The following is a 27,424-nucleotide window of genomic DNA, read 5'->3' on the forward strand; positions in this document are numbered from 1 at the left end:
GGGTGACACAGTGAGAGTGTGACACAGTGAGAGGGTGACACAGTGGGTGGGTGACACAGTGGGAGGGTGACACAGTGAGAGGGTGACACAGTGGGAGGGTGACACAGTGGGAGGGTGACACAGTGAGAGTGTGACACAGTGAGAGGGTGACACAGTGGGAGGGTGACACAGTGAGAGGGTGACACAGTGGGAGGGTGACACAGTGGGTGGGTGACACAGTGGGAGGGTGACACAGTGGGAGGGTGACACAGTGAGAGGGTGACACAATGGGAGGGTGACACAGCGGGAGGGTGACACAGTGGGAGGGTGACACAGTGGGAGGCTGACACAGTGGGAGGGTGACACAATGGGAGGGTGACACAGCGGGAGGGTGACACAGTGGGTGGGTGACACAGTGGGAGGGTGACACAGTGGGAGGGTGACACAATGGGAGGGTGACACAGTGGGAGGGTGACACAGTGGGAGGGTGACACAGTGGGAGGGTGACACAGTGGGAGGGTGACACAATGGGAGGGTGACACAGTGGGAGGGTGACACAGCGGGAGGGTGACACAGTGGGAGGGTGACACAGTGGGAGGGTGACACAGCGGGAGGGTGACACAGTGGGAGGGTGACACAGTGAGAGGGTGACACAGTGAGAGGGTGACACAGTGGGAGGGTGACACAGTGAGAGGGTGACACAGTGGGAGGGTGACACAGTGAGAGGGTGACACAGTGGGAGGGTGACACAGTGGGAGGGTGACACAGTGGGAGGGTGACACAGTGGGAGGGTGACACAGTGAGAGGGTGACACAGTGAGAGGGTGACACAGTGGGAGGGTGACACAGTGGGAGGGTGACACAGTGGGAGGGTGACACAGTGGGAGGGTGACACAGTGGGAGGGTGACACAGTGGGAGGGTGACACAGTGAGAGGGTGACACAGTGAGAGGGTGACACAGTGAGAGAGTGACACAGTGGGAGGGTGACACAGCGGGAGGGTGACACAGTGGGAGGGTGACACAGTGAGAGGGTGACACAGTGGGAGGGTGACACAGTGGGAGGGTGACACAGTGAGAGGGTGACACAGTGGGAGGGTGACACAGTGGGAGGGTGACACAGTGGGAGGGTGACACAGTGAGAGGGTGACACAGTGGGAGGGTGACACAGTGAGAGAGTGACACAGTGGGAGGATGACACAGCGGGAGGGTGACACAGTGGGAGGGTGACACAGTGGGAGGGTGACACAGTGAGAGGGTGACACAGTGAGAGGGTGACACAGTGGGAGGGTGACACAGTGGGAGGGTGACACAGCGGGAGGGTGACACAGTGGGAGGGTGACACAGTGAGAGGGTGACACAGTGGGAGGGTGACACAGTGGGAGGGTGACACAGTGGGAGGGTGACACAGTGAGAGGGTGACACAGTGGGAGGGTGACACAGTGGGAGGGTGACACAGTGGGAGGGTGACACAGTGGGAGGGTGACACAGTGAGAGGGTGACACAGTGGGAGGGTGACACAGCGAGAGGGTGACACAGCGGGAGGGTGACACAGTGGGAGGGTGACACAGTGGGAGGGTGACACAGTGGGAGGGTGACACAGTGAGAGGGTGACACAGTGGGAGGGTGACACAGTGAGAGGGTGACACAGTGGGAGGGTGACACAGTGGGAGGGTGACACAGTGGGAGGGTGACACAGTGGGAGGGTGACACAGCGGGAGTGACACAGTGGGAGGGTGACACAGTGGGAGGGTGACACAGTGGGAGGGTGACACAGTGGGAGGGTGACACAGTGGGAGGGTGACACAGTGGGAGGGTGACACAGTGAGAGGGTGACACAGTGAGAGGGTGACACAGTGGGAGGGTGACACAGTGAGAGGGTGACACAGTGGCAGAGTGACACAGCGGGAGGGTGACACAGTGGGAGGGTGACACAGTGGGAGGGTGACACAGTGAGAGGGTGACACAGTGGGAGGGTGACACAGTGGGAGGGTGACACAGTGAGAGGGTGACACAGTGGGAGGGTGACACAGTGGGAGGGTGACACAGTGGGAGGGTGACACAGTGAGAGGGTGACACAGTGGGAGGGTGACACAGTGGGAGGGTGACACAGTGGGAGGGTGACACAGTGGGAGGGTGACACAGTGGGAGGGTGACACAGTGAGAGGGTGACACAGTGAGAGGGTGACACAGTGGGAGGGTGACACAGTGAGAGGGTGACACGAGGGTGGCAGAGTGACACAGCGGGAGGGTGACACAGTGGGAGGGTGACACAGTGGGAGGGTGACACAGTGAGAGGGTGACACAGTGGGAGGGTGACACAGTGGGAGGGTGACACAGTGAGAGGGTGACACAGTGGGAGGGTGACACAGTGGGAGGGTGACACAGTGGGAGGGTGACACAGTGAGAGGGTGACACAGTGGGAGGGTGACACAGTGGGAGGGTGACACAGTGAGAGGGTGACACAGTGAGAGGGTGACACAGTGGGAGGGTGACACAGTGAGAGGGTGACACAGCGGGAGGGTGACACAGCGGGAGGGTGACACAGTGGGAGGGTGACACAGTGGGAGGGTGACACAGTGGGAGGGTGACACAGCGGGAGGGTGACACAGCGGGAGGGTGACACAGTGGGAGGGTGACACAGTGGGAGGGTGACACAGTGGGAGGGTGACACAGTGGGAGGGTGACACAGCGGGAGGGTGACACAGCGGGAGGGTGACACAGCGGGAGGGTGACAGAGCGGGAGGGTGACACAGTGAGAGGGTGACACAGTGGGAGGTTGACACAGTGGGAGAGTGACACAGTGAGAGGGTGACACAGTGAGAGGGTGACACAGTGAGAGTGTGACACAGTGGGAGGGTGACACAGTGAGAGGGTGACACAGTGAGAGGGTGACACAGTGGGAGTGTGACACAGTGGGAGGGTGACACAGTGGGAGGGTGACACAGTGGGAGGGTGACACAGTGGGAGTGTGACACAGTGGGAGGGTGACACAGTGGGAGAGTGACACAGTGAGAGGGTGACACAGTGAGAGGGTGACACAGTGGGAGCGTGACACAGTGGGAGTGTGACACAGTGGGAGGGTGACACAGTGAGAGGGTGACACAGTGGGAGGGTGACACAGTGAGAGGGTGACACAGCGAGAGGGTGACACAGTGGGAGGGTGACACAGTGAGAGTGTGACACAGTGGGAGGGTGACACAGTGGGAGGGTGACACAGTGAGAGGGTGACACAGTGGGAGTGTGACACAGTGGGAGGGTGACACAGTGGGAGGGTGACACAGTGAGAGGGTGACACAGTGGGAGGGTGACACAGTGGGAGGGTGACACAGTGGGAGGGTGACACAGTGAGAGGGTGACACAGTGAGAGGGTGACACAGTGGGAGGGTGACACAGTGGGAGGGTGACACAGTGAGAGGGTGACACAGTGGGAGGGTGACACAGTGAGAGTGTGACACAGTGGGAGGGTGACACAGTGGGAGGGTGACACAGTGGGAGGGTGACACAGTGAGAGGGTGACACAGTGGGAGGGTGACACAGTGAGAGGGTGACACAGTGGGAGGGTGACACAGTGGGAGGGTGACACAGTGGGAGGGCGACACAGTGAGAGGGTGACACAGTGAGAGGGTGACACAGTGAGAGGGTGACACAGTGGGAGGGTGACACAGTGAGAGGGTAACACAGTGGGAGAGTGACACAGTGAGAGGGTGACACAGTGGGAGGGTGACACAGTGGGAGGGTGACACAGTGGGAGAGTGACACAGTGAGAGGGTGACACAGTGAGAGGGTGACACAGTGAGAGGGTGACACAGTGGGAGGGTGACACAGTGGGAGGGTGACACAGTGGGAGGGTGACACAGTGAGAGAGTGACACAGTGAGAGGGTGACACAGTGGGAGTGTGACACAGTGAGAGAGTGACACAGTGAGAGGGTGACACAGTGGGAGTGTGACACAGTGGGAGGGTGACACAGTGAGAGGGTGACACAGTGAGAGGGTGACACAGTGGGAGGGTGACACAGTGAGAGGGTGAAACAGTGGGAGGGTGACACAGTGGGAGGGTGACACAGTGGGAGGGTGACACAGCGGGAGGGTGACACAGTGGGAGGGTGACACAGTGGGAGGGTGACACAGTGGGAGGGTGACACAGTGGGAGGGTGACACAGTGAGAGGGTGACACAGTGGGAGGGTGACACAGTGAGAGGGTGACACAGTGGGAGGGTGACACAGTGGGAGGGTGACACAGTGAGAGGGTGACACAGTGAGAGGGTGACACAGTGGGAGGGTGACACAGTGGGAGGGTGACACAGTGAGAGGGTGACACAGTGGGAGGGTGACACAGTGGGAGGGTGACACAGTGGGAGGGTGACACAGTGGGAGGGTGACACAGTGAGAGTGTGACACAGTGGGAGGGTGACACAGTGGGAGGGTGACACAGTGAGAGGGTGACACAGTGGGAGGGTGACACAGTGAGAGTGTGACACAGTGGGAGGGTGACACAGTGGGAGGGTGACACAGTGGGAGGGTGACACAGCGGAAGGGTGACACAGTGGGAGGGTGACACAGTGGGAGGGTGACACAGTGGGAGGGTGACACAGTGAGAGTGTGACACAGTGGGAGAGTGACACAGTGGGAGGGTGACACAGTGAGAGTGTGACACAGTGGGAGGGTGACACAGTGGGAGGGTGACACAGTGGGAGGGTGACACAGTGAGAGTGTGACACAGTGGGAGGGTGACACAGTGGGAGGGTGACACAGTGGGAGGGTGACACAGTGAGAGTGTGACACAGTGGGAGGGTGACACAGTGGGAGGGTGACACAGTGGGAGGGTGACACAGTGAGAGTGTGACACAGTGGGAGGGTGACACAGTGGGAGGGTGACACAGTGGGAGGGTGACACAGTGGGAGGGTGACACCTAGCGGGAGGGTGACACCCAGCGGGAGGGTGACACCCAGCGGGAGGGTGACACAGTGGGAGGGTGGCACACAGCGGGAGGGTGACACAGCGGGAGGGTGACACAGCGGGAGGGTGACACCCAGCGGGAGGGTGACACAGTGGGAGGGTGACACACTGTGGGAGGGTGACACACAGCGGGAGGGTGACACAGCGGAAGGGTGACACCCAGCGGGAGGGTGACACAGTGGGAGGGTGGCACACAGCGGGAGGGTGACACAGTGGGAGGGTGGCACAGTGGGAGGGTGACACAGTGGGAGGGTGGCACACAGCGGGAGGGTGACACAGCGGGAGGGTGACACCCAGCGGGAGGGTGACACAGTGGGAGGGTGACACACAGCGGGAGGGTGACACAGCGGGAGGGTGACACCCAGCGGGAGGGTGACACAGTGGGAGGGTGGCACAGTGGGAGGGTGACACAGCGGGAGGGTGACACCCAGCGGGAGGGTGACACAGCGGGAGGGTGGCACACAGCGGGAGGGTGACACAGTGGGAGGGTGGCACACAGCGGGAGGGTGACACAGCGGGAGGGTGACACCCAGTGGGAGGGTGACACAGTGGGAGGGTGGCACACAGCGGGAGGGTGACACAGTGGGAGGGTGGCACAGTGGGAGGGTGACACAGTGGGAGGGTGGCACACAGCGGGAGGGTGACACAGCGGGAGGGTGACACCCAGCGGGAGGGTGACACAGTGGGAGGGTGGCACAGTGGGAGGGTGACACAGCGGGAGGGTGACACAGCGGGAGGGTGGCACAGCGGGAGGGTGACACAGTGGGAGGGTGACACAGTGAGAGGGTGACACAGTGGGAGGGTGACACAGTGAGAGGGTGACACAGTGGGAGGGTGACACAGCGGGAGGGTGACACAGTGGGAGGGTGACACAGTGAGAGGGTGACACAGTGGGAGGGTGACACAGCGGGAGGGTGACACAGCGGGAGGGTGACACAGTGGGAGGGTGACACAGTGGGAGGGTGACACAGTGAGAGTGTGACACAGTGGGAGGGTGACACAGTGGGAGGGTGACACAGTGGGAGGGTGACACAGTGAGAGGGTGACACAGTGGGAGGGTGACACAGTGGGAGGGTGACACAGTGAGAGGGTGACACAGTGGGAGGGTGACACAGTGGGAGGGTGACACAGTGGGAGGGTGACACAGTGGGAGGGTGACACAGTGGGTGGGTGACACAGTGGGAGGGTGACACAGTGAGAGGGTGACACAGTGGGAGGGTGACACAGTGGGTGGGTGACACAGTGGGAGGGTGACACAGTGAGAGGGTGACACAGTGAGAGGGTGACACAGCGGGAGGGTGACACAGTGGGAGGGTGACACAGTGAGAGGGTGACACAGTGGGAGGGTGACACAGTGAGAGGGTGACACAGTGGGAGGGTGACACAGTGAGAGGGTGACACAGTGGGAGGGTGACACAGTGGGAGGGTGACACAGTGAGAGGGTGACACAGTGGGAGGGTGACACAGTGGGAGGGTGACACAGTGGGAGGGTGACACAGTGGGAGGGTGACACAGTGGGAGGGTGACACAGTGGGAGGGTGACACAGTGGGAGGGTGACACAGTGAGAGGGTGACACAGTGGGAGGGTGACACAGTGGGAGGGTGACACAGTGAGAGGGTGACACAGTGGGAGGGTGACACAGTGAGAGGGTGACACAGTGGGAGGGTGACACAGTGAGAGTGTGACACAGTGGGAGGGTGACACAGTGAGAGGGTGACACAGTGAGAGTGTGACACAGTGGGAGGGTGACACAGTGGGAGGGTGACACAGTGGGAGGGTGACACAGTGAGAGGGTGACACAGTGGGAGGGTGACACAGCGGGAGGGTGGCACACAGCGGGAGGGTGACACAGCGGGAGGGTGACACAGTGGGAGGGTGACACAGTGGGAGGGTGACACAGTGAGAGTGTGACACAGTGAGAGTGTGACACAGTGGGAGGGTGACACAGTGGGAGGGTGACACAGTGAGAGTGTGACACAGTGGGAGGGTGACACAGTGAGAGGGTGACACAGTGGGAGGGTGACACAGCGGGAGGGTGGCACACAGCGGGAGGGTGACACAGTGGGAGGGTGGCACAGTGGGAGGGTGACACAGCGGGAGGGTGACACAGTGAGAGGGTGACACAGTGGGAGGGTGGCACAGTGAGAGGGTGACACAGTGGGAGGGTGACACAGTGAGAGGGTGACACAGCGGGAGGGTGACACAGTGGGAGGGTGACACAGTGGGAGGGTGACACAGTGGGAGGGTGACACAGTGAGAGGGTGACACAGTGGGAGGGTGACACAGTGAGAGGGTGACACAGTGGGAGGGTGACACAGTGGGAGGGTGACACAGTGGGAGGGTGACACAGTGGGAGGGTGACACAGCGGGAGGGTGACACAGCGGGAGGGTGACACAGCGGGAGGGTGACACAGTGGGAGGGTGACACAGTGGGAGGGTGACACAGTGGGAGGGTGACACAGTGGGAGGGTGACACAGTGGGAGGGTGACACAGTGGAGGGTGACACAGTGGGAGGGTGACACAGTGGGAGGGTGACACAGTGAGAGGGTGACACAGTGAGAGGGTGACACAGTGGGAGGGTGACACAGTGAGAGGGTGACACAGTGGAGGGTGACACAGTGGGAGGGTGACACAGTGGGAGGGTGACACAGTGGGAGGGTGACACAGTGAGAGGGTGACACAGTGGGAGGGTGACACAGTGGGAGGGTGACACAGTGAGAGGGTGACACAGTGGGAGGGTGACACAGTGGGAGGGTGACACAGTGGGAGGGTGACACAGTGAGAGGGTGACACAGTGGGAGGGTGACACAGTGGGAGGGTGACACAGTGGGAGGGTGACACAGTGAGAGGGTGACACAGTGGGAGGGTGACACAGTGAGAGGGTGACACAGCGGGAGGGTGACACAGTGGGAGGGTGACACAGTGGGAGGGTGACACAGTGGGAGGGTGACACAGTGAGAGGGTGACACAGTGGGAGGGTGACACAGTGAGAGGGTGACACAGTGGGAGGGTGACACAGTGGGAGGGTGACACAGTGGGAGGGTGACACAGTGGGAGGGTGACACAGCGGGAGGTGACACAGTGGGAGGGTGACACAGTGGGAGGGTGACACAGTGGGAGGGTGACACAGTGGGAGGGTGACACAGTGGGAGGGTGACACAGTGAGAGGGTGACACAGTGAGAGGGTGACACAGTGGGAGGGTGACACAGTGAGGAAGGGGTGACACAGTGGAGGTGACACAGCGGGAGGGTGACACAGTGGGAGGGTGACACAGTGGGAGGGTGACACAGTGAGAGGGTGACACAGTGGGAGGGTGACACAGTGGGAGGGTGACACAGTGAGAGGGTGACACAGTGGGAGGGTGACACAGTGGGAGGGTGACACAGTGGGAGGGTGACACAGTGAGAGGGTGACACAGTGGGAGGGTGACACAGTGGGAGGGTGACACAGTGAGAGGGTGACACAGTGAGAGGGTGACACAGTGGGAGGGTGACACAGCGAGAGGGTGACACAGCGGGGAGGGTGACACAGCGGTGAGGGTGACACAGTGGGAGGGTGACACAGTGGGAGGGTGACACAGTGGGAGGGTGACACAGCGGGAGGGTGACCACAGCGGGAGAGGGTGACACAGTGGGAGGGTGACACAGTGGGAGGGTGACACAGTGGGAGGGTGACACAGTGGGAGGGTGACACAGCTGGGAGGGTGACACAGTCGGGAGGGTGACACAGCGGGGAGGGTGACAGAGCTGGGAGGGTGACACAGTGAGAGGGTGACACAGTGGGAGGGTGACACAGTGGAGAGTGTGACACAGTGAGAGGGTGACACAGTGAGGAGGGTGACACAGTGAGGAGTGTGACACAGTGGGAGGGTGACACAGTGAGAGGGTGACACAGTGAGAGGGTGACACAGTGGGGAGTGTGACACAGTGGGAGGGTGACACAGTGGGAGGGTGACACAGTGGGAGGGTGACACAGTGGGAGTGTGACACAGTGGGAGGGTGACACAGTGGGAGAGGTGACACAGTGAGAGGGTGACACAGTGAGAGGGTGACACAGTGGGAGCGTGACACAGTGGGAGTGTGACACAGTGGGAGGGTGACACAGTGAGAGGGTGACACAGTGAGAGGGTGACACAGTGGGAGGGTGACACAGTGGAGAGGGTGACACAGCGGAGAGGGTGACACAGTGGGAGGGGTGACACAGTGAGAGTGTGACACAGTGGGAGGGTGACACAGTGGGAGGGTGACACAGTGAGAGGGTGACAGTGGAGTGTGACACAGTGGGAGGGTGACACAGTGGGAGGGTGACACAGTGAGAGGGTGACACAGTGGGAGGGTGACACAGTGGGAGGGTGACACAGTGGGAGGGTGACACAGTGAGAGGGTGACACAGTGAGAGGGTGACACAGTGGGAGGGTGACACAGTGGAGGGTGACACAGTGAGAGGGTGACACAGTGGGAGGGTGACACAGTGAGAGTGTGACACAGTGGGAGGGTGACACAGTGGGAGGGTGACACAGTGGGAGGGTGACACAGTTAGAGGGTGACACAGTGGGAGGGTGACACAGTGGAGGGGTGACACAGTGGGAGGGTGACACAGTGGGAGGGTGACACAGTGGGAGGGCGACACAGTGAGAGGGTGACACAGTGAGAGGGTGACACAGTGAGAGGGTGACACAGTGGAGGGTGACACAGTGAGAGGGTAACACAGTGGGAGAGTGACACAGTGACGAGGGTGACACAGTGGGAGGGTGACACAGTGGGAGGGTGACACAGTGGGGAGAGTGACACAGTGAGGAGGGTGACACAGTGAGAGGGTGACACAGTGAGAGGGTGACACAGTGGGAGGGTGACACAGTGGGAGGGTGACACAGTGGGGAGGGTGACACAGTGAGAGGAGTGACACAGTGAGGAGGGTGACACAGTGGGAGTGTGACACAGTGAGAGAGTGACACAGTGAGAGGGTGGACACAGTGGGAGTGTGACACAGTGGGAGGGTGACACAGTGAGAGGGTGACACAGTGAGAGGGTGACACAGTGGGAGGGTGACACAGTGAGAGGGTGACACAGTGGGAGGGTGACACAGTGGGAGGGTGACACAGTGGGAGGGTGACACAGCGGGAGGGTGACACAGTGGGAGGGTGACACATTGGGAGGGTGACACAGTGGGAGGGTGACACAGTGGGAGGGTGACACAGTGAGAGGGTGACAGCAGTGGGAGGGTGACACAGTGAGAGGGTGACACAGTGGGAGGGTGACACAGTGGGAGGGTGACACAGTGAGACGGTGACACAGTGAGAGGGTGACACAGTGGAGGGTGACACAGTGGGAGGGTGACACAGTGAGAGGGTGACACAGTGGGAGGGTGACACAGTGGGAGGGTGACACAGTGGGAGGGTGACACAGTGGGAGGGTGACACAGTGAGAGTGTGACACAGTGGGAGGGTGACACAGTGGGAGGGTGACACAGTGAGAGGGTGACACAGTGGGAGGGGTGACACAGTGAGAGTGTGACACAGTGGGAGGGTGACACAGTGGGAGGGTGACACAGTGGGAGGGTGACACAGCGGGAAGGGTGACACAGTGGGAGGGTGACACAGTGGGAGGGTGACACAGTGGGAGGGTGACACAGTGAGAGGGTGACACAGTGGGAGGGTGACACAGTGGGAGTGTGACACAGTGGGAGGGTGACACAGTGAGGTGTGACACAGTGGGAGGGTGACACAGTGGGAGAGTGACACTGTGGGAGGGTGACACAGTGAGAGTGTGACACAGTGGGAGGGTGACACAGTGGGAGGGTGACACAGTGGGAGGGTGACACAGTGGAGAGTGTGACACAGTGGGAGGGTGACACAGTGGGAGGGTGACACAGTGGGAGGGTGACACAGTGAGAGGGTGACACAGTGGGAGGTGTGACACAGTGGAGAGGGTGACACAGTGGGAGGGTGACACAGTGAGAGTGTGACACAGTGGAGAGGGTGACACAGTGGGAGGGTGACACAGTGGGAGGGTGACACAGTGGGAGGGTGACACAGTGGGAGGGTGACACAGTGGAGGGTGACACAGTGTGAGGTGGACACAGTGGGAGGGTGACACAGTGGGAGGGTGACACAGTGGGAGGGTGACACAGTGGGAGGGTGACACCCAGCGGGAGGGTGACACAGCGGGAGGGTGACACAGCGGGAGGGTGACACAGTGGGAGGGTGACACAGTGGGAGGGTGACACAGCGGGAGGGTGACACAGTGGAGAGGGTGACACAGCTGGGAGGGTGACACAGTGGGAGGGTGGCACACAGCGGGAAGAGGGTGACACAGTGGGAGGGTGACACAGTGGAGGGAGGGTGACACACAGTGGGAGGGTGCACACAGCGGGAGGGTGACACAGTGGGAGGGTGACACCAGCGGGAGGGTGACACAGTGGGAGGGTGAACACAGCGGGAGGGTGACACAGTGGGAGGAGGGTGGCACACAGCGGGTGAGGGTGACACAGTGGGAGGGTGGACACCAGTGGGAGGGTGACACAGTGGGGAGGGTGGACACAGCGGGAGGGGACACAGGGGCGGGTGACCAGTGAGGGTGACACCAGCGAGGGAGGGTGGCACACAGCGGGAGGGTGACACAGTGGGAGGGTGACACAGCGGGAGGGTGACACAGCGGGAGGGTGACACCAGCGGGAGGGTGACACAGTGGGAGGGTGGACACACAGCGGGAGGGTGACACAGTGGGAGGGTGGCACAGTGGGAGGGTGACACAGTGGGAGGTGGCACACAGCGGGAGGGTGACACAGCGGGAGGGTGACACCCAGCGGGAGGGTGACACAGTGGGAGGGTGGCACAGTGGGAGGGTGACACAGCGGGAGGGTGACACAGCGGGAGGAGTGGACACAGCGGGAGGGTGACACAGTGGGAGGGTGACACAGTGAGAGGGTGACACAGTGGGAGGGTGACACAGTGAGAGGGTGACAGTGAGAGGGTGACACAGTGGGAGGGTGACACAGCGGGAGGGTGACACAGCGGGAGGGTGACACAGTGGGAGGGTGACACAGTGGGAGGGTGACACAGTGAGAGTGTGACACAGTGGGAGGGTGACACAGTGGGAGGGTGACACAGTGGGAGGGTGACACAGTGAGAGGGTGACACAGTGGGAGGGTGACACAGTGGGAGGGTGACACAGTGAGAGGGTGACACAGTGGGAGGGTGACACAGTGGGAGGGTGACACAGTGGGAGGGTGACACAGTGGGAGGGTGACACAGTGGGTGGGTGACACAGTGGGAGGGTGACACAGTGAGAGGGTGACACAGTGGGAGGGTGACACAGTGGGTGGGTGACACAGTGGGAGGGTGACACAGTGAGAGGGTGACACAGTGAGAGGGTGACACAGCGGGAGGGTGACACAGTGGGAGGGTGACACAGTGAGAGGGTGACACAGTGGGAGGGTGACACAGTGAGAGGGTGACACAGTGGGAGGGTGACACAGTGAGAGGGTGACACAGTGGGAGGGTGACACAGTGGGAGGGTGACACAGTGAGAGGGTGACACAGTGGGAGGGTGACACAGTGGGAGGGTGACACAGTGGGAGGGTGACACAGTGGGAGGGTGACACAGTGGGAGGGTGACACAGTGGGAGGGTGACACAGTGGGAGGGTGACACAGTGGGAGGGTGACACAGTGAGAGGGTGACACAGTGGGAGGGTGACACAGTGGGAGGGTGACACAGTGAGAGGGTGACACAGTGGGAGGGTGACACAGTGAGAGGGTGACACAGTGGGAGGGTGACACAGTGAGAGTGTGACACAGTGGGAGGGTGACACAGTGAGAGGGTGACACAGTGAGAGTGTGACACAGTGGGAGGGTGACACAGTGGGAGGGTGACACAGTGGGAGGGTGACACAGTGAGAGGGTGACACAGTGGGAGGGTGACACAGCGGGAGGGTGGCACACAGCGGGAGGTTGACACAGCGGGAGGGTGACACAGTGGGAGGGTGACACAGTGGGAGGGTGACACAGTGAGAGTGTGACACAGTGAGAGTGTGACACAGTGGGAGGGTGACACAGTGGGAGGGTGACACAGTGAGAGTGTGACACAGTGGGAGGGTGACACAGTGAGAGGGTGACACAGTGGGAGGGTGACACAGCGGGAGGGTGGCACACAGCGGGAGGGTGACACAGTGGGAGGGTGGCACAGTGGGAGGGTGACACAGCGGGAGGGTGACACAGTGAGAGGGTGACACAGTGGGAGGGTGACACAGCGGGAGGGTGGCACACAGCGGGAGGGTGACACAGTGGGAGGGTGGCACAGTGGGAGGGTGACACAGCGGGAGGGTGACACCCAGCGGGAGGGTGACACAGCGGGAGGGTGACACAGTGGGAGGGTGGCACACAGTGGGAGGGTGTCACAGCGGGAGAGTGACACAGTGGGAGGGTGACACACAGCGGGAGGGTGACACAGTGGGAGGGTGACACAGTGGGAGGGTGACACAGTGGGAGGGTGACACAGTGGGAGGGTGACACCCAGCGGGAGGGTGACACAGCGGGAGGTTGACACAGTGGGAGGGTGACACAGCGGGAGGGTGACACAGCGGGAGGGTGACACAGTGGGAGGGTGACACAGTGGGAGGGTGACACAGTGGGAGGGTGACACAGTGGGAGGGTGACACCCAGCGGGAGGGTGACACAGCGGGAGGGTGACACAGTGGGAGGGTGACACACAGCGGGAGGGTGACACAGTGGGAGGGTGACACACAGCGGGAGGGTGACACAGTGGGAGGGTGACACAGTGGGAGGGTGACACAGTGGGAGGGTGACACACAGCGGGAGGGTGGCACAGTGGGAGGGTGACACAGTGGGAGGGTGACACAGTGGGAGGGTGACACAGTGGGAGGGTGACACACAGTGGGAGGGTGACACAGTGGGAGGGTGACACAGTGGGAGGGTGACACAGTGGGAGGGTGACACAGTGGGAGGGTGTCACACAGTGGGAGGGTGACACAGTGGGAGGGTGACACACAGCGGGAGGGTGACACAGTGGGAGGGTGGCACACAGTGGGAGGGTGACACAGTGGGAGGGTGACACAGTGGGAGGGTGACACAGTGGGATGGTGACACAGTGGGAGGGTGACACACAGCGGGAGGGTGACACAGTGGGAGGGTGACACAGTGGGAGGGTGTCACACAGTGGGAGGGTGACACAGCGGGAGGGTGACACCCAGCGGGAGGGTGACACCCAGCGGGAGGGTGACACAGTGGGAGGGTGACACAGCGGGAGGGTGACACAGTGGGAGGGTGCACCAGCTCTGTGTGCCCTGGAGCAGTGTAACAAGAGGCCTTATTCATGGTGCCCCCCGACCGACTGAGGATGTTCCTGACATAATCAGAGTGTGGGAGCTCCAAGGACGAGTCATACAATTGTACACAGGAGGCTATTCACCCATCGTGCCTGTGCCAGCTCTTTGAAAGAGCTCTCCAATTAGTCCCACTCTCCTGCTCTTTCCCCTCAGCCCTGCAAATTTTCCCCCTTCTAGTATTTATCCAATTCCTTTTTGAAAGTTATTATTGAATCTGCTTCCACCACCTTCTCAGGCAACGCGTTCCAGATCATAACCCGCTGCTCAAAAAAAGTCTCCTCGTCTCGCCTCTGGTTCTTTTGCCAATTATCATAAATCTGTGCCCTCTGGTTACTGACCCTCCTGCCACAGGAAACAGTTTCTCCTTATTTACTCTATCAAAACCCTTCATAATTTTGAACACCTCGATCAGATCACCCCTTAACCTTCTCTGCTCTAAGGAGAACACACCCAGCTTCTCCAGTCTCTTCACGTAACTGAAGTCCCACATCCCTGGTACCATTCTGGTAAAGCTCCTCTGCACCCTCTCTAAAGTACTGAGTCAGATGGAGTCCCATCGCACCGGTGGCTTGTCCAAGAGCAACCAGGAGGCAGAACCCTTACCCTAGATTCTCAGCTGGGCAACCGTGTGTGCGGCACAAATTGGCTGCTGTGTTTCCTACATTACAACAGTGACTACACTTCAAAAGTACTTCATTGGCTGTGAAGCACTTTGGACGTCCTGAGGTGGCGAAAGGCGCTGGAGAAATGCAAGTTCTTTTTCTTTTCTCCCGATGTATCAGCTGGTTAAAGCAACGAGTTACTGACCCGTACCGACCTGCTTCCATCCCCGGGCTGTGTTTGAGTCTGCTCTTTACGATTGGAGCAGGATTGGGGGTGGGGTGGGGGTGTTGTATTTGACCTCAGGACCCTTGGGTTAGGGAAGGGATCCATCCGCCAGGCCGTTACCCAGTGCCCCGCGCTAGTCGTGAGGACAGGATTAGGCTCAGTCTTCAATGTTCCACAGTTGGAAGGTCTGCAGGACTCACTGTCTAAAGCTGGCCACTTGGGCGAGGTAGCGGAGGGCGACTGGTGCCCGACACGACTCACCAGGAAGAAGTCAATGCCTTCAAGAGAACAGGTGGGGAGGTGAGAACATCTGTAGGGGGGGAAAAATGGGGATAATTCTATGTACGGATTTGGTACGGAAAAATGCTTTTGTTGGTGGATTCTCTCTGGAATTCCCTCCCTAAACCTCTCTGCCTCACCCTCCTCCTTTAAGATGCTCCTTAAAACCTACCTCATTGACTAAGTGTTTGGTCACATGTTCTAATATCTCCATATGTGGCTCAGTGTCAAATTTTCTTTGATAACGCTCCTGTGAAGCACCTTTGGACGTTTTACGACGTTAAAGGTGCTGTATAAATGCAAGTTGTTGTTGTGCGGAGGGTTGATGTTTAGTAAAGTACGTCAGCGATGGTATGTCAGAAGCATGTTGCTCCAGGAGTGCTTGTATGTCGCACTGGTCTGTTCTGGGCTAATGTGTGGTTCTTTTCAAAAGGTCAGAACCTGCTGCAAACTCTTCCTGCTAATCTCCTTCAGGGAATGCCGCATGCTGAGAGCATCAATTTCGAGCACAATGCCATCAGATCAATCCACCCTCAGGCTTTCTCTGGTGCCAGTCAACTGATACTGGTTAATCTCCACGGCAACCAACTCACCAGGCTTCCCCGTAAGGCCTTTCAGGGCCTGTCCAGGCTTCGCTTCCTAATGCTGGGCCAAAACCGCTTCACTTCCATCAAGCCGGGGGCGTTTTCTGGACTCTACAACCTGTCTGACTTGGACATGCCACTGAATGACATCACCTCACTGCCGACCAATGTCTTCCAGGCTCTAAGTGCCCTCAGGATCATGGACTTGGCCTTCAACAAGATCCAGAAGATATCTCGCAAGTCCTTTACAGGCCTTGGTCAGCTCTACTTCCTCAACCTGGATCACAACAGGATTACGGACATCCCGCTGGGAACCTTTAAGCCACTCAGAAGTCTAGAAATGCTGGTCCTGGACAACAACTTGCTCAGCACCATCAATGCTGCCAGTTTTGAAGGTTTAGGTAATTTGCAGGAGTTGTACATGAGAAACAACGGCTTTGGCAAGCTTCCAAAAGATATCTTCAAACATACACCCAAACTTACCCAGCTAGCTCTGAGTGGTAACAAGCTGAAGTCTATTGATAGGGCATCACTCTTGCAGTTAACAGGTAAGAAGAGCACTTCAGCAAGCCTCCTGGTTTCTTTCTAGAGGCTCACTGCGAAAAAAAGAAAGAAAGAAAGAACAGACAGACAGACAGACATAAAAAGAAAGACAGAAAATCTTGGGGGCAAAATTGGGTTGCTTTGCACCTCCTGTTGGACACAAAACCCCTAGCACCCGGGCGCGGCACTGCTAACGCCTCCCACGAAATTCGGCGGGAGGTTAGCGGCGGCAATAGCCGGTAGCGCCCCGCGACGCTGCACCTCTGGCGATGATGTCATTGCCGTGCGCAGCGCCCCAGCCGCAAACTTTGGCCGTGCCCCCTGACCTACCGCCGGACGCCATATCTGACAGGGTCAGGGTGGCGTTTTTGCGGCTGGGGTGGCGCAAATTAAAGGGCAGGTGCCGGGCATCATTTTTCTTTGGCCACCTGCCAGCATCTGCCCCCTTCCACTTTTTTATGCGGGGTTCCAGCCGCGATCGGTCAGCCCGGTACTCCTCTTGAGTGCCGGGCTGTTTTCCCAGCACCCCGCTCCCCAGTGGTCCAGCAGGGCCCCGGTGTGCGCCGCGCTAGGCCCCTTCCCTTTAATCAGGGGAGGGAGGCCTGCAATACCGCACCGCTACGTGCTGACGCGTGTGGGCTGTTGTACGTAGCACCGCGATATTTAACGGTAGCGCCCCAGGAAGGAGGGGGAGCGCTTCCAGTAGCGCCCCAGGAAGGAGGGGGAGCGCTTCCAGTAACGCCCCAGGAAGGAGGGGGAGCGCTTCCAGTAATGCCCCAGGAAGGAGGGGGAGCGCTTCCAGTAACGCCCCAGGAAGGAGGGGGAGCACTTCCAGTAATGCCCCAGGAAGGAGGGGGAGCGCTTCCAGTAATGCCCCAGGAAGGAGGGGGAGCGCTTCCAGTAATGCCCCAGGAAGGAGGGGGAGCGTCCCGCCTCCTGCTTGGGGCGCTACCGCTGAATTTACGGCGCAGGAGCGCTAACTTTTTCGGGGCGCTAAAAGTAGCGCCCGGCGAAGTTAGCGCCCCAAAGGGGGCGTCACTGAATTTTTTCCCCCCTTGAATTTTAAAACGCACCTTTCATGACCTCAGGATGTCCCAAAGAGCTTTACAGCCAATGAAGTATTTTTCAAGTCTGATGTGGGAAACGTGGCAGCCAATCTGCGCACAGCAAGCTCCCACAAACAGCAATGTGAGAATGACCAGATCATCTGTTTCAGTGATGTTGGTTGAGGGATATATATCGACCAGGACGCTGGGGAGAACTCCCCAGCGCTTCTTTGAAATAGTGCCATAGGATATTTTATACCCACCTCAGAGGGCAGATGGGCCTTAGTTTAACGTCTCATCCGAAAGAGGGCACCTCCGACAATGCAGCACTCCCTCAGTACATGGCAGATGGAATATAATGTGGAGAAATGTGAAGTTATCCACTTTGGTAGGAAAAATCGAAACGCAGAATATTTTTTAAATGGTGAGAGATTGGGAAATGTTGGTGTTCAGAGGGACCTGGATGTCCTTGTACACAAATCACTGAAAGTTAACATGCAGGTACAGCAAGCAATTAGGAAAGCAAATGGTATGTTGGCCTTTATTACAAGAGGATTTGAGTATAAGAGTAAAGACGTCTTACTGTAATTATATAGGGCCCTGGTGAGACCACACCTGGAGTATTGTGGACAGTTTTGGTCTCCTTACCTAAGGAAGGATATACTTGCCATAGAGGGAGTGCAGCGAAGGTTCACTGGATTGAATCCTGGCTTGGGGGGACTGTCCAATGAGGGGGAATGGAGGAGACGAGGCCTATATTCCCTAGAATTTAGAAGAATGAGAGGTGATCTCATTGAAACATATAAAATTCTTACAGGGCTTGACAGGGTAGATGCAGGGAGGATGTTTCCCCTGGCTGGAGAATCTAGAACCAGGGGTCACAGTCTCAGAATAAGGGGCCGGGCATTTAGGACTGAGATGAGGAGGAATTTCTTCACTCAGAGGGTGGTGAATGTTTGGAATTCTCTCCCCCAGAGGGCAGTGGAGGCTCAGTCGTTGAGTATATTCAAGACAGAGATCGATAGATTTTTGGATATTAAGGAAATCAAGGGATATGGGGATAGTGCAGGAAGGTGGAGTTGAGGTAGAAGATTAGCCAGGATCTTATTGAATGGCTCGAAGGGCCGAATGGTCTACTCCTACTCCTGCTCCTATTTCTTATGTTCTTATGTCACTGCAATGGTAGAACTGCATTGAGTTCCATAAAAACCCAATGAGCAGGGAGTCATTGCCTTGGAATTAGAGCTAGGCGGTTCAGGGATGATGTCAGGAAGCATTTGTTCACACAAAGGGTAGTGGAAATCTGGAACTCGCTCCCCCAAAAGGCTGTTGGGGCTGGTGGGGGGTCAATTGAAAATGTCAAAACTGAGATTGATAGATTTTTCTTAGGTAAGAGTATTCATGGTTACCAAACCAAGACGGGTAGATGAAGTTAAGATACAGATCAGCCATGATATAACTGAATAGTGGAACAGGCTCAAGAGGGTGAATGGCCTCCTCCTGTTCCTAGATTTTATGCCAGGGCTTGGAATAAAGAGTATGGTAGAAATGGTGATGAGCTTAATTTAAACAGATCACAATAAGATTCCCGTCGTTAGGATTTTACTACCGCACACTGCTGTGACATGTGATGCGGACTATTGCCTTGTTAGGGGTCGCAGTGTCCAGTTATGTTCTGTAATTTCGCTGTTTCCAGTTTATGCACGCACAGTAGAGAACCCTTTGTTATGGTGGAGTACCCAGGGATGGAGCCCGCACCATTTATTAGAGTGGCCAACAACCACAGAGAAATCTCAGAACTGACATTAACAATCAATAGATGGATAATTCTTTACTCAGAGTGGTGAGAATGTGGAACTCGCTACCATATGGAGTAGTTACATAGAAACATAGAAACTAGGAGCAGGAGTAGGCCATTCGGCCCTTCGAGCCTGCTCCGCCATTCAACGAGATCACGGCTGATCATCCAAACCCTAGCACCCGGTCCCTACACTGACAGCCATCCCACCCAAGCCCTATCCCCGTAACCCCGTAACCCCACGTATTTAATCCCCCCTTGAGGCAAATAGCATAGATGCATTTAAGGGGAAGCTAGATACATGGAATTACACAGGATATACGGCACAGAAACAGGCCATTCGGCCCAACCAGTCCATGCCAGTGTTTATGCTCCACTCGAGCCTCCTCCCGTCTTTCCTCATCTAAATCTATCAGCATAACCCTCTATTCCCTTCTCCCTCATATGCTTGTCCAGCCTCTCCTTAAATGCATCTATACTATTCACTTCAACCACTCCCTGTGGTAGCGAGTTCCACATTCTCACCACTCTTTATATAAAGAAGTTTCTTCTGAATTCCCTATTGGATTTCTTGGTGACTATCTTATATTGATAGCCTCTAGTTATGCTCTTCCCCACAAGTGGAAACATTCTCTCTGTATCCACTCTATCAAAACCTTTCATAATTTTAAAGACCTCTATTAGGTCATCCCTCAGCCTTCTATTTTCAAGAGAAAGAGACCCAGCCTGTTCATCCTTTCATGATATTTATACCCTCGCATTTCTGGTATCATCCTTGTAAATCTTCTCTGCACCCTCGCCAGTGCCTCTATATCCTTTTTATAATATGGTGACCAGAACTGTCCACAGTACTCCAAGTGTGGTCCAACCAAGGTTCGATACAGGTTTAGCATAACTTCCTAAATTTTCAATTCTATACCTCTAGAAATAAACCCAGTGCTTGGTTTGCTTTTTTATGGCCTTGCTAACTTGTGTCGCAACTTTGTGATTTGTGTATTTGTACTCTGAGATCCCTTTGTTCCTCTACCCCACCCAGACTCGCACCCTCCAAGTGATAAGCGATCTCCCTATTCTTCCTACCAAAATGTAATACCTCACATTTATCTGTGTTGAACTTCATTTGCCAATTATATGCCCATTCTGCAAGTTTATTAATGTCCTCCTGTAATGTGTTGCAGTCCTCCTCAGTATTGACTATCCCCCCCCTCCCATTTGGTGTAATCCGCAAATTTATAAATTGCGTTTTTGATTCCAAAGTTTAAATCGTTGATATAAATTGTGAACAACAGTGGTCTCAGCACTGATCCTTGTGGAACACCACTACCCACCTTCTGCCACTGTGAATAGCCTCCCTTTACTCCTACTCTCTGCTTTCTGTTTTGAAGCCAGCCAGCAATCCATTCTGCTACTTGTCCCCTGACTCCGCATTCTCTGACCTTGTTCATCAGTCTATTATGGAGTACCTTATTGAAGGCCTTTTGAAAATCTAGATAAATTACATCTACTACATTACCATTGTCTACTCTCTCTGTTACCTCTTCAAAAAATTCAATGAAGTTGGTCAAGCAAGACTTTCCCTTTTGCAATCCATGCTGACTATTCCTGGTTATATTTTTGGTTTCTAGATGTTCTTCTATTTTCTCCTTTAGTAGGGATTCCATTATTTTTCCTCCCACCGATGTTAAGCTGACTGGTCTATAAATCCCTGGACATGTTTTATCCTCCTTCTTAAATACAGGGCTTACATTAACTATCCGCCTACACCTTTTTCTAATGAATTATTAAATATGTGTAGTAATGCCTCTGCTATCTCTTCCCTAGATTCTTTTAAAATGTGTGGATGTAATCCATCCAGACCAAGGGTTTTATCCTCTTTGAGTTTGATTAGTTTATTTAATATATCCCCTCTTTTTATTTTAAATGCATTTATCTCATTACTAATCTCATCATCCAATCTCATCTCCACCTGTTCTATCTCCCTGGTAAATACTGAAGCAAAATAATTATTTAATATTTCTGCCATCTCTCTATCGTTACCTGTGGTATTGTCCTGTCTATCCCTTAATGGCCCTATTCCCATCCCAACCTTCCTTTTATTATTGATGTGCCTGTAAAATATTCTACTATTTTGTTTTATGTTCCTTGATCATTTAATTTCATAGTTCCTCTTTGCCTTCCTAATTGTTTTTTGACTTCTCTCCTAATCTCTTTGTATTCTCCCTTATCATGCACTCCCCTGCTGTCTATGTACTTAATGCATGCCTCTTTCCTTACCCTCAATTGTTCCCTTATGGCTTTATTCATCTATGGAGTCTCATTAGTGTTTAGTTTGTTCTTTCCTTTTAGTGGAATATATTGTTCCTGCACTCTGTTGAACACCATTTTAAATGTTTCCCATTGCCGTTCTACATCATCATTTGTCAATATTGTTGCCCATTTTATTTTCCAAAGTTCTATTCACACATAAAACACATAAAGGAGAAAGGAATAGTAGGTTAGGCTCATAGGGTGAGATGAAAAGGGGTGGGAGGAGGTTCGTGTAGAGCATAACCACCGGCATGGACCTGTTGGGCCGAATAGCCTGTTTCTGTGCTGTAAGTACGACATAATGTAATAGGCACACCCAAGCTGATTATGGGGACATTAGGCACTTGGGTTATACTAGCTTATTAGGGTGTTTAGTACTTTGGCTGGAGTTGTTTATAAAGGAAATTTAGAACTTGGTTCGAGCTGTAATAATGGACATTGGCATTCTGCTTCAGGCTGGTCAGAGAGGAAATTGCAGATTAAGTATAAGTAGACAGCAAACACTTGCATTAAAACTGTTTGGATACATAGATGAATGGTGTATTCACTTGCACAGCACAGTGCCGTGGAGCACCTACACTTGGAGCACGTTTCTAAGAGTTAGGGATCAATCTGGGTATTTAGGGGTGCTAAACATATGAAGGGACGAAAGTGCTTGCAAATTGTACGGCCTGATGAAGGTGTCCAGAGGATTGTCCTGTCTGACCAATGCTTGTGTTTATCTGCAATATTTCAGGTCTCCGGGAGGTTTTGCTGCACGACAACCCCTGGTCATGTGACTGCAGAATGAAGACCTTTCTCCACTGGCTTTCCCAGAGCAAAGCCAACTTATCTCCCTTTGGAACACTGAGGTGTGTTTCCCCTCCCGGGAATATGGGCAGGACCCTGAGCAGCCTGCAGGTGGCAGACCTGAAGTGCAAGGCAAGAGGCTGAAGAACACCAATTCTTGAGCTGCTCCCAGCAAACGCTCCCTTTCCCACCTACCCTTCCGGCGGTTCAACGTTTCATCTTGTAACTTCTTACATCTTTCTTTGCCTTGTAACTCGCTAAAGCTGACCGTTATAAAGTTGGGAAATGTACAGAACCAAAGAAAATGCCAGTAAGATTTTCTCCATGAAATAAACTGAACAGTCTCTCGTGTTTAGATTTTTTTTAGTTTGATGTGACTGCAGGTGGGAGGATAAGTCATTTTAAATGTTTCCTTTCACTAAAGGCAAAGATGTAAATTCACGATTTTTTAATTTATTCCCGGGATATGTGTGTCATTGGTGAGTTCCATCCCCCCGTTGCCCTTGAGAAGGAGGTGGTGAGTCGCTCCAAAGCAGTCCTTGCGGTGGAGGTGCTCAGCGGTTTAGATACAGCTGAGCGGCTTGTTGGGTCACTTCAGAGGAAGGTTAAGAGTCAACCATGTTGGTGTGCGACTGGTCATCGATAGGCCCAGACCGTGTAAGGACCGGCAGGTGTCCTGACCGAAAGGAAATTAATTAGTGAACCCGCTGGGTTTTTACAACAATTCCACAGCTTCATGGGCATTTTACTGATGCCAACGTTTGTGCAGTTTAAAAAAAAATTGAAATCAAATTCTCAAACTGGCCCAATGGCATTTAAACACAGGTTCTCATATTTTAGTCCAGTAACATAACCACTACACCACCATACCCTCAGGTCCACCTGTACTGTACACCCCGACCCACCTGTACTGTACTCAGACCCTCCTGTACTGTACTCAGACCCTCCTGTACTGTACTCTCAGACCCTCCTGTACTGTACTCAGACCCTCCTGTACTGTACTCTCAGACCCTCCTGTACTGTACTCTCAGACCCTCCTGTACTGTACTCTCAGACCCTCCTGTACTGTACTCTCAGACCCTCCTGTACTGTACTCTCAGACCCTCCTGTACTGTACTCTCTGACCCTCCTGTACTGTACTCTCAGACCCCCCTGTACTGTACTCTCAGACCCTCCTGTACTGTACTCTCAGACCCTCCTGTACTGTACTCTCAGACCCTCCTGTACTGTACTCAGACCCTCCTGTACTGTACTCTCAGACCCTCCTGTACTGTACTCTCAGACCCTCCTGTACTGTACTCTCAGACCCTCCTGTACTGTACTCTCAGACCCTCCTGTACTGTACTCAGACCCTCCTGTACTGTACTCTCAGACCCTCCTGTACTGTACTCTCAGACCCTCCTGTACTGTACTCTCAGACCCTCCTGTACTGTACTCTCAGACCCTCCTGTACTGTACTCTCAGACCCTCCTGTACTGTACTCTCAGACCCTCCTGTACTGTACTCAGACCTCTAACTGTACTCTCGCTGTACTGTACTCTCAGACCCTCCTGTACTGTACTCTCAGACCCTCCTGTAACTGTACTCTCAGACCCTCCTGTACTGTACTCTCAGACCTCCTGTACTGTACTCTCAGACCCTCCTGTACTGTACTCTCAGACCCTCCTGTACTGTACTCTCAGACCCTCCTGTACTGTACTCTCAGACCCTCCTGTACTGTACTCTCAGACCCTCCTGTACTGTACTCTCAGACCCTCCTGTACTGTACTCTCAGACCCTCCTGTACTGTACTCTCAGGCCCTCCTGTACTGCTAGCTCTCAGGACCCTCCTGTACTGTACTCTCAGACCCTCCTGTACTGTACTCTCAGACCCTCCTGTACTGTACTCAGACCCTCCTGTACCTGTACTCTCAGACCCTCCTGTACTGTGACTCAGACCTCTCTGTACTGTACTCTCAGACCGACCCCTCCTGTACTGTGCTCTCAGACCCTCTGTACTGTACTCTCAGACCGCTCCTGTACTGTACTCTCAGACCTCCTGTACTGTAGCTCTCAGACCTCCTGTACTGTACTCTCAGACCCTCCTGTACTGTACTCTCAGACCTCACCTGTACTGTACTCTCAGACCCTCCTGTACTGTACTCTCAGACCCTCCTGTACTGTACTCTCAGACCCTCCTGTACTGTCTCTCAGACCCTCCTGTACTGTGACTCTCAGACCCTCCTGTACTGTACTCTCAGACCCTCCTGTACTGTGCTCTCAGACCCTCCTGTACTGTACTCTCAGACCCTCCTGTACTGTCTCTCAGACCCTCCTGTACTGTGCTTCTCAGACCCTCCTGTACTGTACTCTCAGACCCTCCTGTACTGTACTCTCAGACCCTCCTGTACTGTGCTCTCAGACCCTCCTGTACTGTGCTCTCAGACCCTCCTGTACTGTACTCTCAGACCCTCCTGTACTGTTGCTCTCAGAGCCCTCCTGTACTGTACTCTCAGACCCTCCTGTACTGTACTCTCAGACCCTCCTGTACTGTATCTCAGACCCCTCCTGTACTGTACTCTCAGACCTCCTGTACTGTACTCTCAGACCCTCCTGTACTCTCAGACCCTTCCTGTACTGTACTCGCAGACCCTCCCTCGCTGTACACCCTCCTGTACTGTACTCTCAGACCCTCCTGTACTGTACTCTCAGACCCTCCTGTACTGTGCTCTCAGACCCTCCTGTACTGTACTCTCAGACCCTCCTGTACTGTACTCTCAGACCCTCCTGTACTGTACTCTCAGACCCTCCTGTACTGTACTCTCAGACCCTCCTGTACTGTACTCTCAGACCCTCCTGTACTGTACTCTCAGACCCTCCTGTACTGTGCTCTCAGACCCTCCTGTACTGTACTCTCAGACCCTCCTGTACTGTACTCTCAGACCCTCCTGTACTGTACTCTCAGACCCTCCTGTACTGTGCTCTCAGACCCTCCTGTACTGTACTCTCAGACCCTCCTGTACTGTGCTCTCAGACCCTCCTGTACTGTACTCTCAGACCCTCCTGTACTGTACTCTCAGACCCTCCTGTACTGTACTCAGACCCTCCTGTACTGTACTCTCAGACCCTCCTGTACTGTACTCTCAGACCCTCCTGTACTGTACTCTCAGACCCTCCTGTACTGTACTCTCAGACCCTCCTGTACTGTACTCTCAGACCCTCCTGTACTGTACTCTCAGACCCTCCTGTACTGTGCTCTCAGACCCTCCTGTACTGTACTCTCAGACCCTCCTGTACTGTACTCTCAGACCCTCCTGTACTGTACTCTCAGACCCTCCTGTACTGTACTCTCAGACCCTCCTCTACTGTACTCTCAGACCCTCCTGTACTGTACTCTCAGACCCTCCTGTACTGTACTCTCAGACCCTCCTGTACTGTACTCAGACCCTCCTGTACTGTACTCTCAGACCCTCCTGTACTGTACTCTCAGACCCTCCTGTACTGTACTCTCAGACCCACCTGTACTGTACTCTCAGACCCTCCTCTACTGTACTCTCAGACCCTCCTGTACTGTACTCTCAGACCCTCCTGTACTGTACTCTCAGACCCTCCTGTACTGTACTCTCAGACCCTCCTGTACTGTACTCAGACCCTCCTGTACTGTACTCTCAGACCCTCCTGTACTGTACTCAGACCCACCTGTACTGTACTCTCAGACCCTCCTGTACTGTACTCTCAGACCCTCCTGTACTGTACTCTCAGACCCTCCTGTACTGTACTCTCAGACCCTCCTGTACTGTACTCTCAGACCCTCCTGTACTGTACTCTCAGACCCTCCTGTACTGTACTCTCAGACCCTCCTGTACTGTACTCTCAGACCCTCCTGTACTGTACTCTCAGACCCTCCTGTACTGTACTCTCAGACCCTCCTGTACTGTACTCTCAGACCCTCCTGTACTGTACTCTCAGACCCTCCTGTACTGTACTCTCAGACCCTCCTGTACTGTACTCTCAGACCCTCCTGTACTGTACTCTCAGACCCTCCTGTACTGTACTCTCAGACCCTCCTGTACTGTACTCAGACCCTCCTGTACTGTACTCTCAGACCCTCCTGTACTGTACTCTCAGACCCTCCTGTACTGTACTCTCAGACCCTCCTGTACTGTACTCTCAGACCCTCCTGTACTGTACTCTCAGACCCTCCTGTACTGTACTCTCAGACCCTCCTGTACTGTACTCAGACCCTCCTGTACTGTACTCTCAGACCCTCCTGTACTGTACTCTCAGACCCTCCTGTACTGTACTCAGACCCTCCTGTACTGTACTCTCAGACCCTCCTGTACTGTACTCTCAGACCCTCCTGTACTACACTCTCAGACCCTCCTGTACTGTACTCAGACCCTCCTGTACTGTACTCAGACCCTCCTGTACTGTACTCTCAGACCCTCCTGTACTGTACTCTCAGACCCTCCTGTACTGTACTCTCAGACCCTCCTGTACTGTACTCTCAGACCCTCCTGTACTGTACTCTCTGACCCTCCTGTACTGTACTCAGACCCTCCTGTACTGTACTCTCAGACCCTCCTGTACTGTACTCTCAGACCCTCCTGTACTGTACTCTCAGACCCTCCTGTACTGTACTCTCAGACCCTCCTGTACTGTACTCTCAGACCCTCCTGTACTGTACTCTCAGACCCTCCTGTACTGTACTCTCAGACCCTCCTGTACTGTACTCTCAGACCCTCCTGTACTGTACTCTCAGACCCTCCTGTACTGTACTCAGACCCTCCTGTACTGTACTCTCAGACCCTCCTGTACTGTACTCTCAGACCCTCCTGTACTGTACTCTCAGACCCTCCTGTACTGTACTCTCAGACCCTCCTGTACTGTACTCAGACCCTCCTGTACTGCACTCTCAGACCCTCCTGTACTGTACTCTCAGACCCTCCTGTACTGTACTCTCAGACCCTCCTGTACTGTACTCTCAG

The 27,424-nt window shown here is 55.3% G+C and overlaps 1 protein-coding gene across 1 annotated transcript in view; it reads left to right on the forward strand.

The window, feature by feature from the left end:
• The window catches only part of LOC147113189 (uncharacterized), a 44,934-nt gene extending 22,126 nt beyond the window's left edge, over nt 1-22,808 (forward strand). The window contains exons 3-4 of the mRNA XM_085996268.1: nt 15,824-16,522; nt 22,405-22,808. Of these exons, the coding sequence (XP_085852394.1) occupies nt 15,824-16,522; nt 22,405-22,601 (896 nt within the window). The 3' untranslated portion in view covers nt 22,602-22,808. The remainder of the gene's footprint in view (nt 1-15,823; nt 16,523-22,404) is intronic.
• Nucleotides 22,809-27,424: the final 4,616 nt, after the last annotated feature.

Source organism: Somniosus microcephalus, chromosome 9 (assembly GCF_052327205.1).
Source record: "Somniosus microcephalus isolate GS21.2 chromosome 9, FLI_Smic_1.0, whole genome shotgun sequence".
Lineage (NCBI taxonomy): Eukaryota > Metazoa > Chordata > Chondrichthyes > Squaliformes > Somniosidae > Somniosus > Somniosus microcephalus.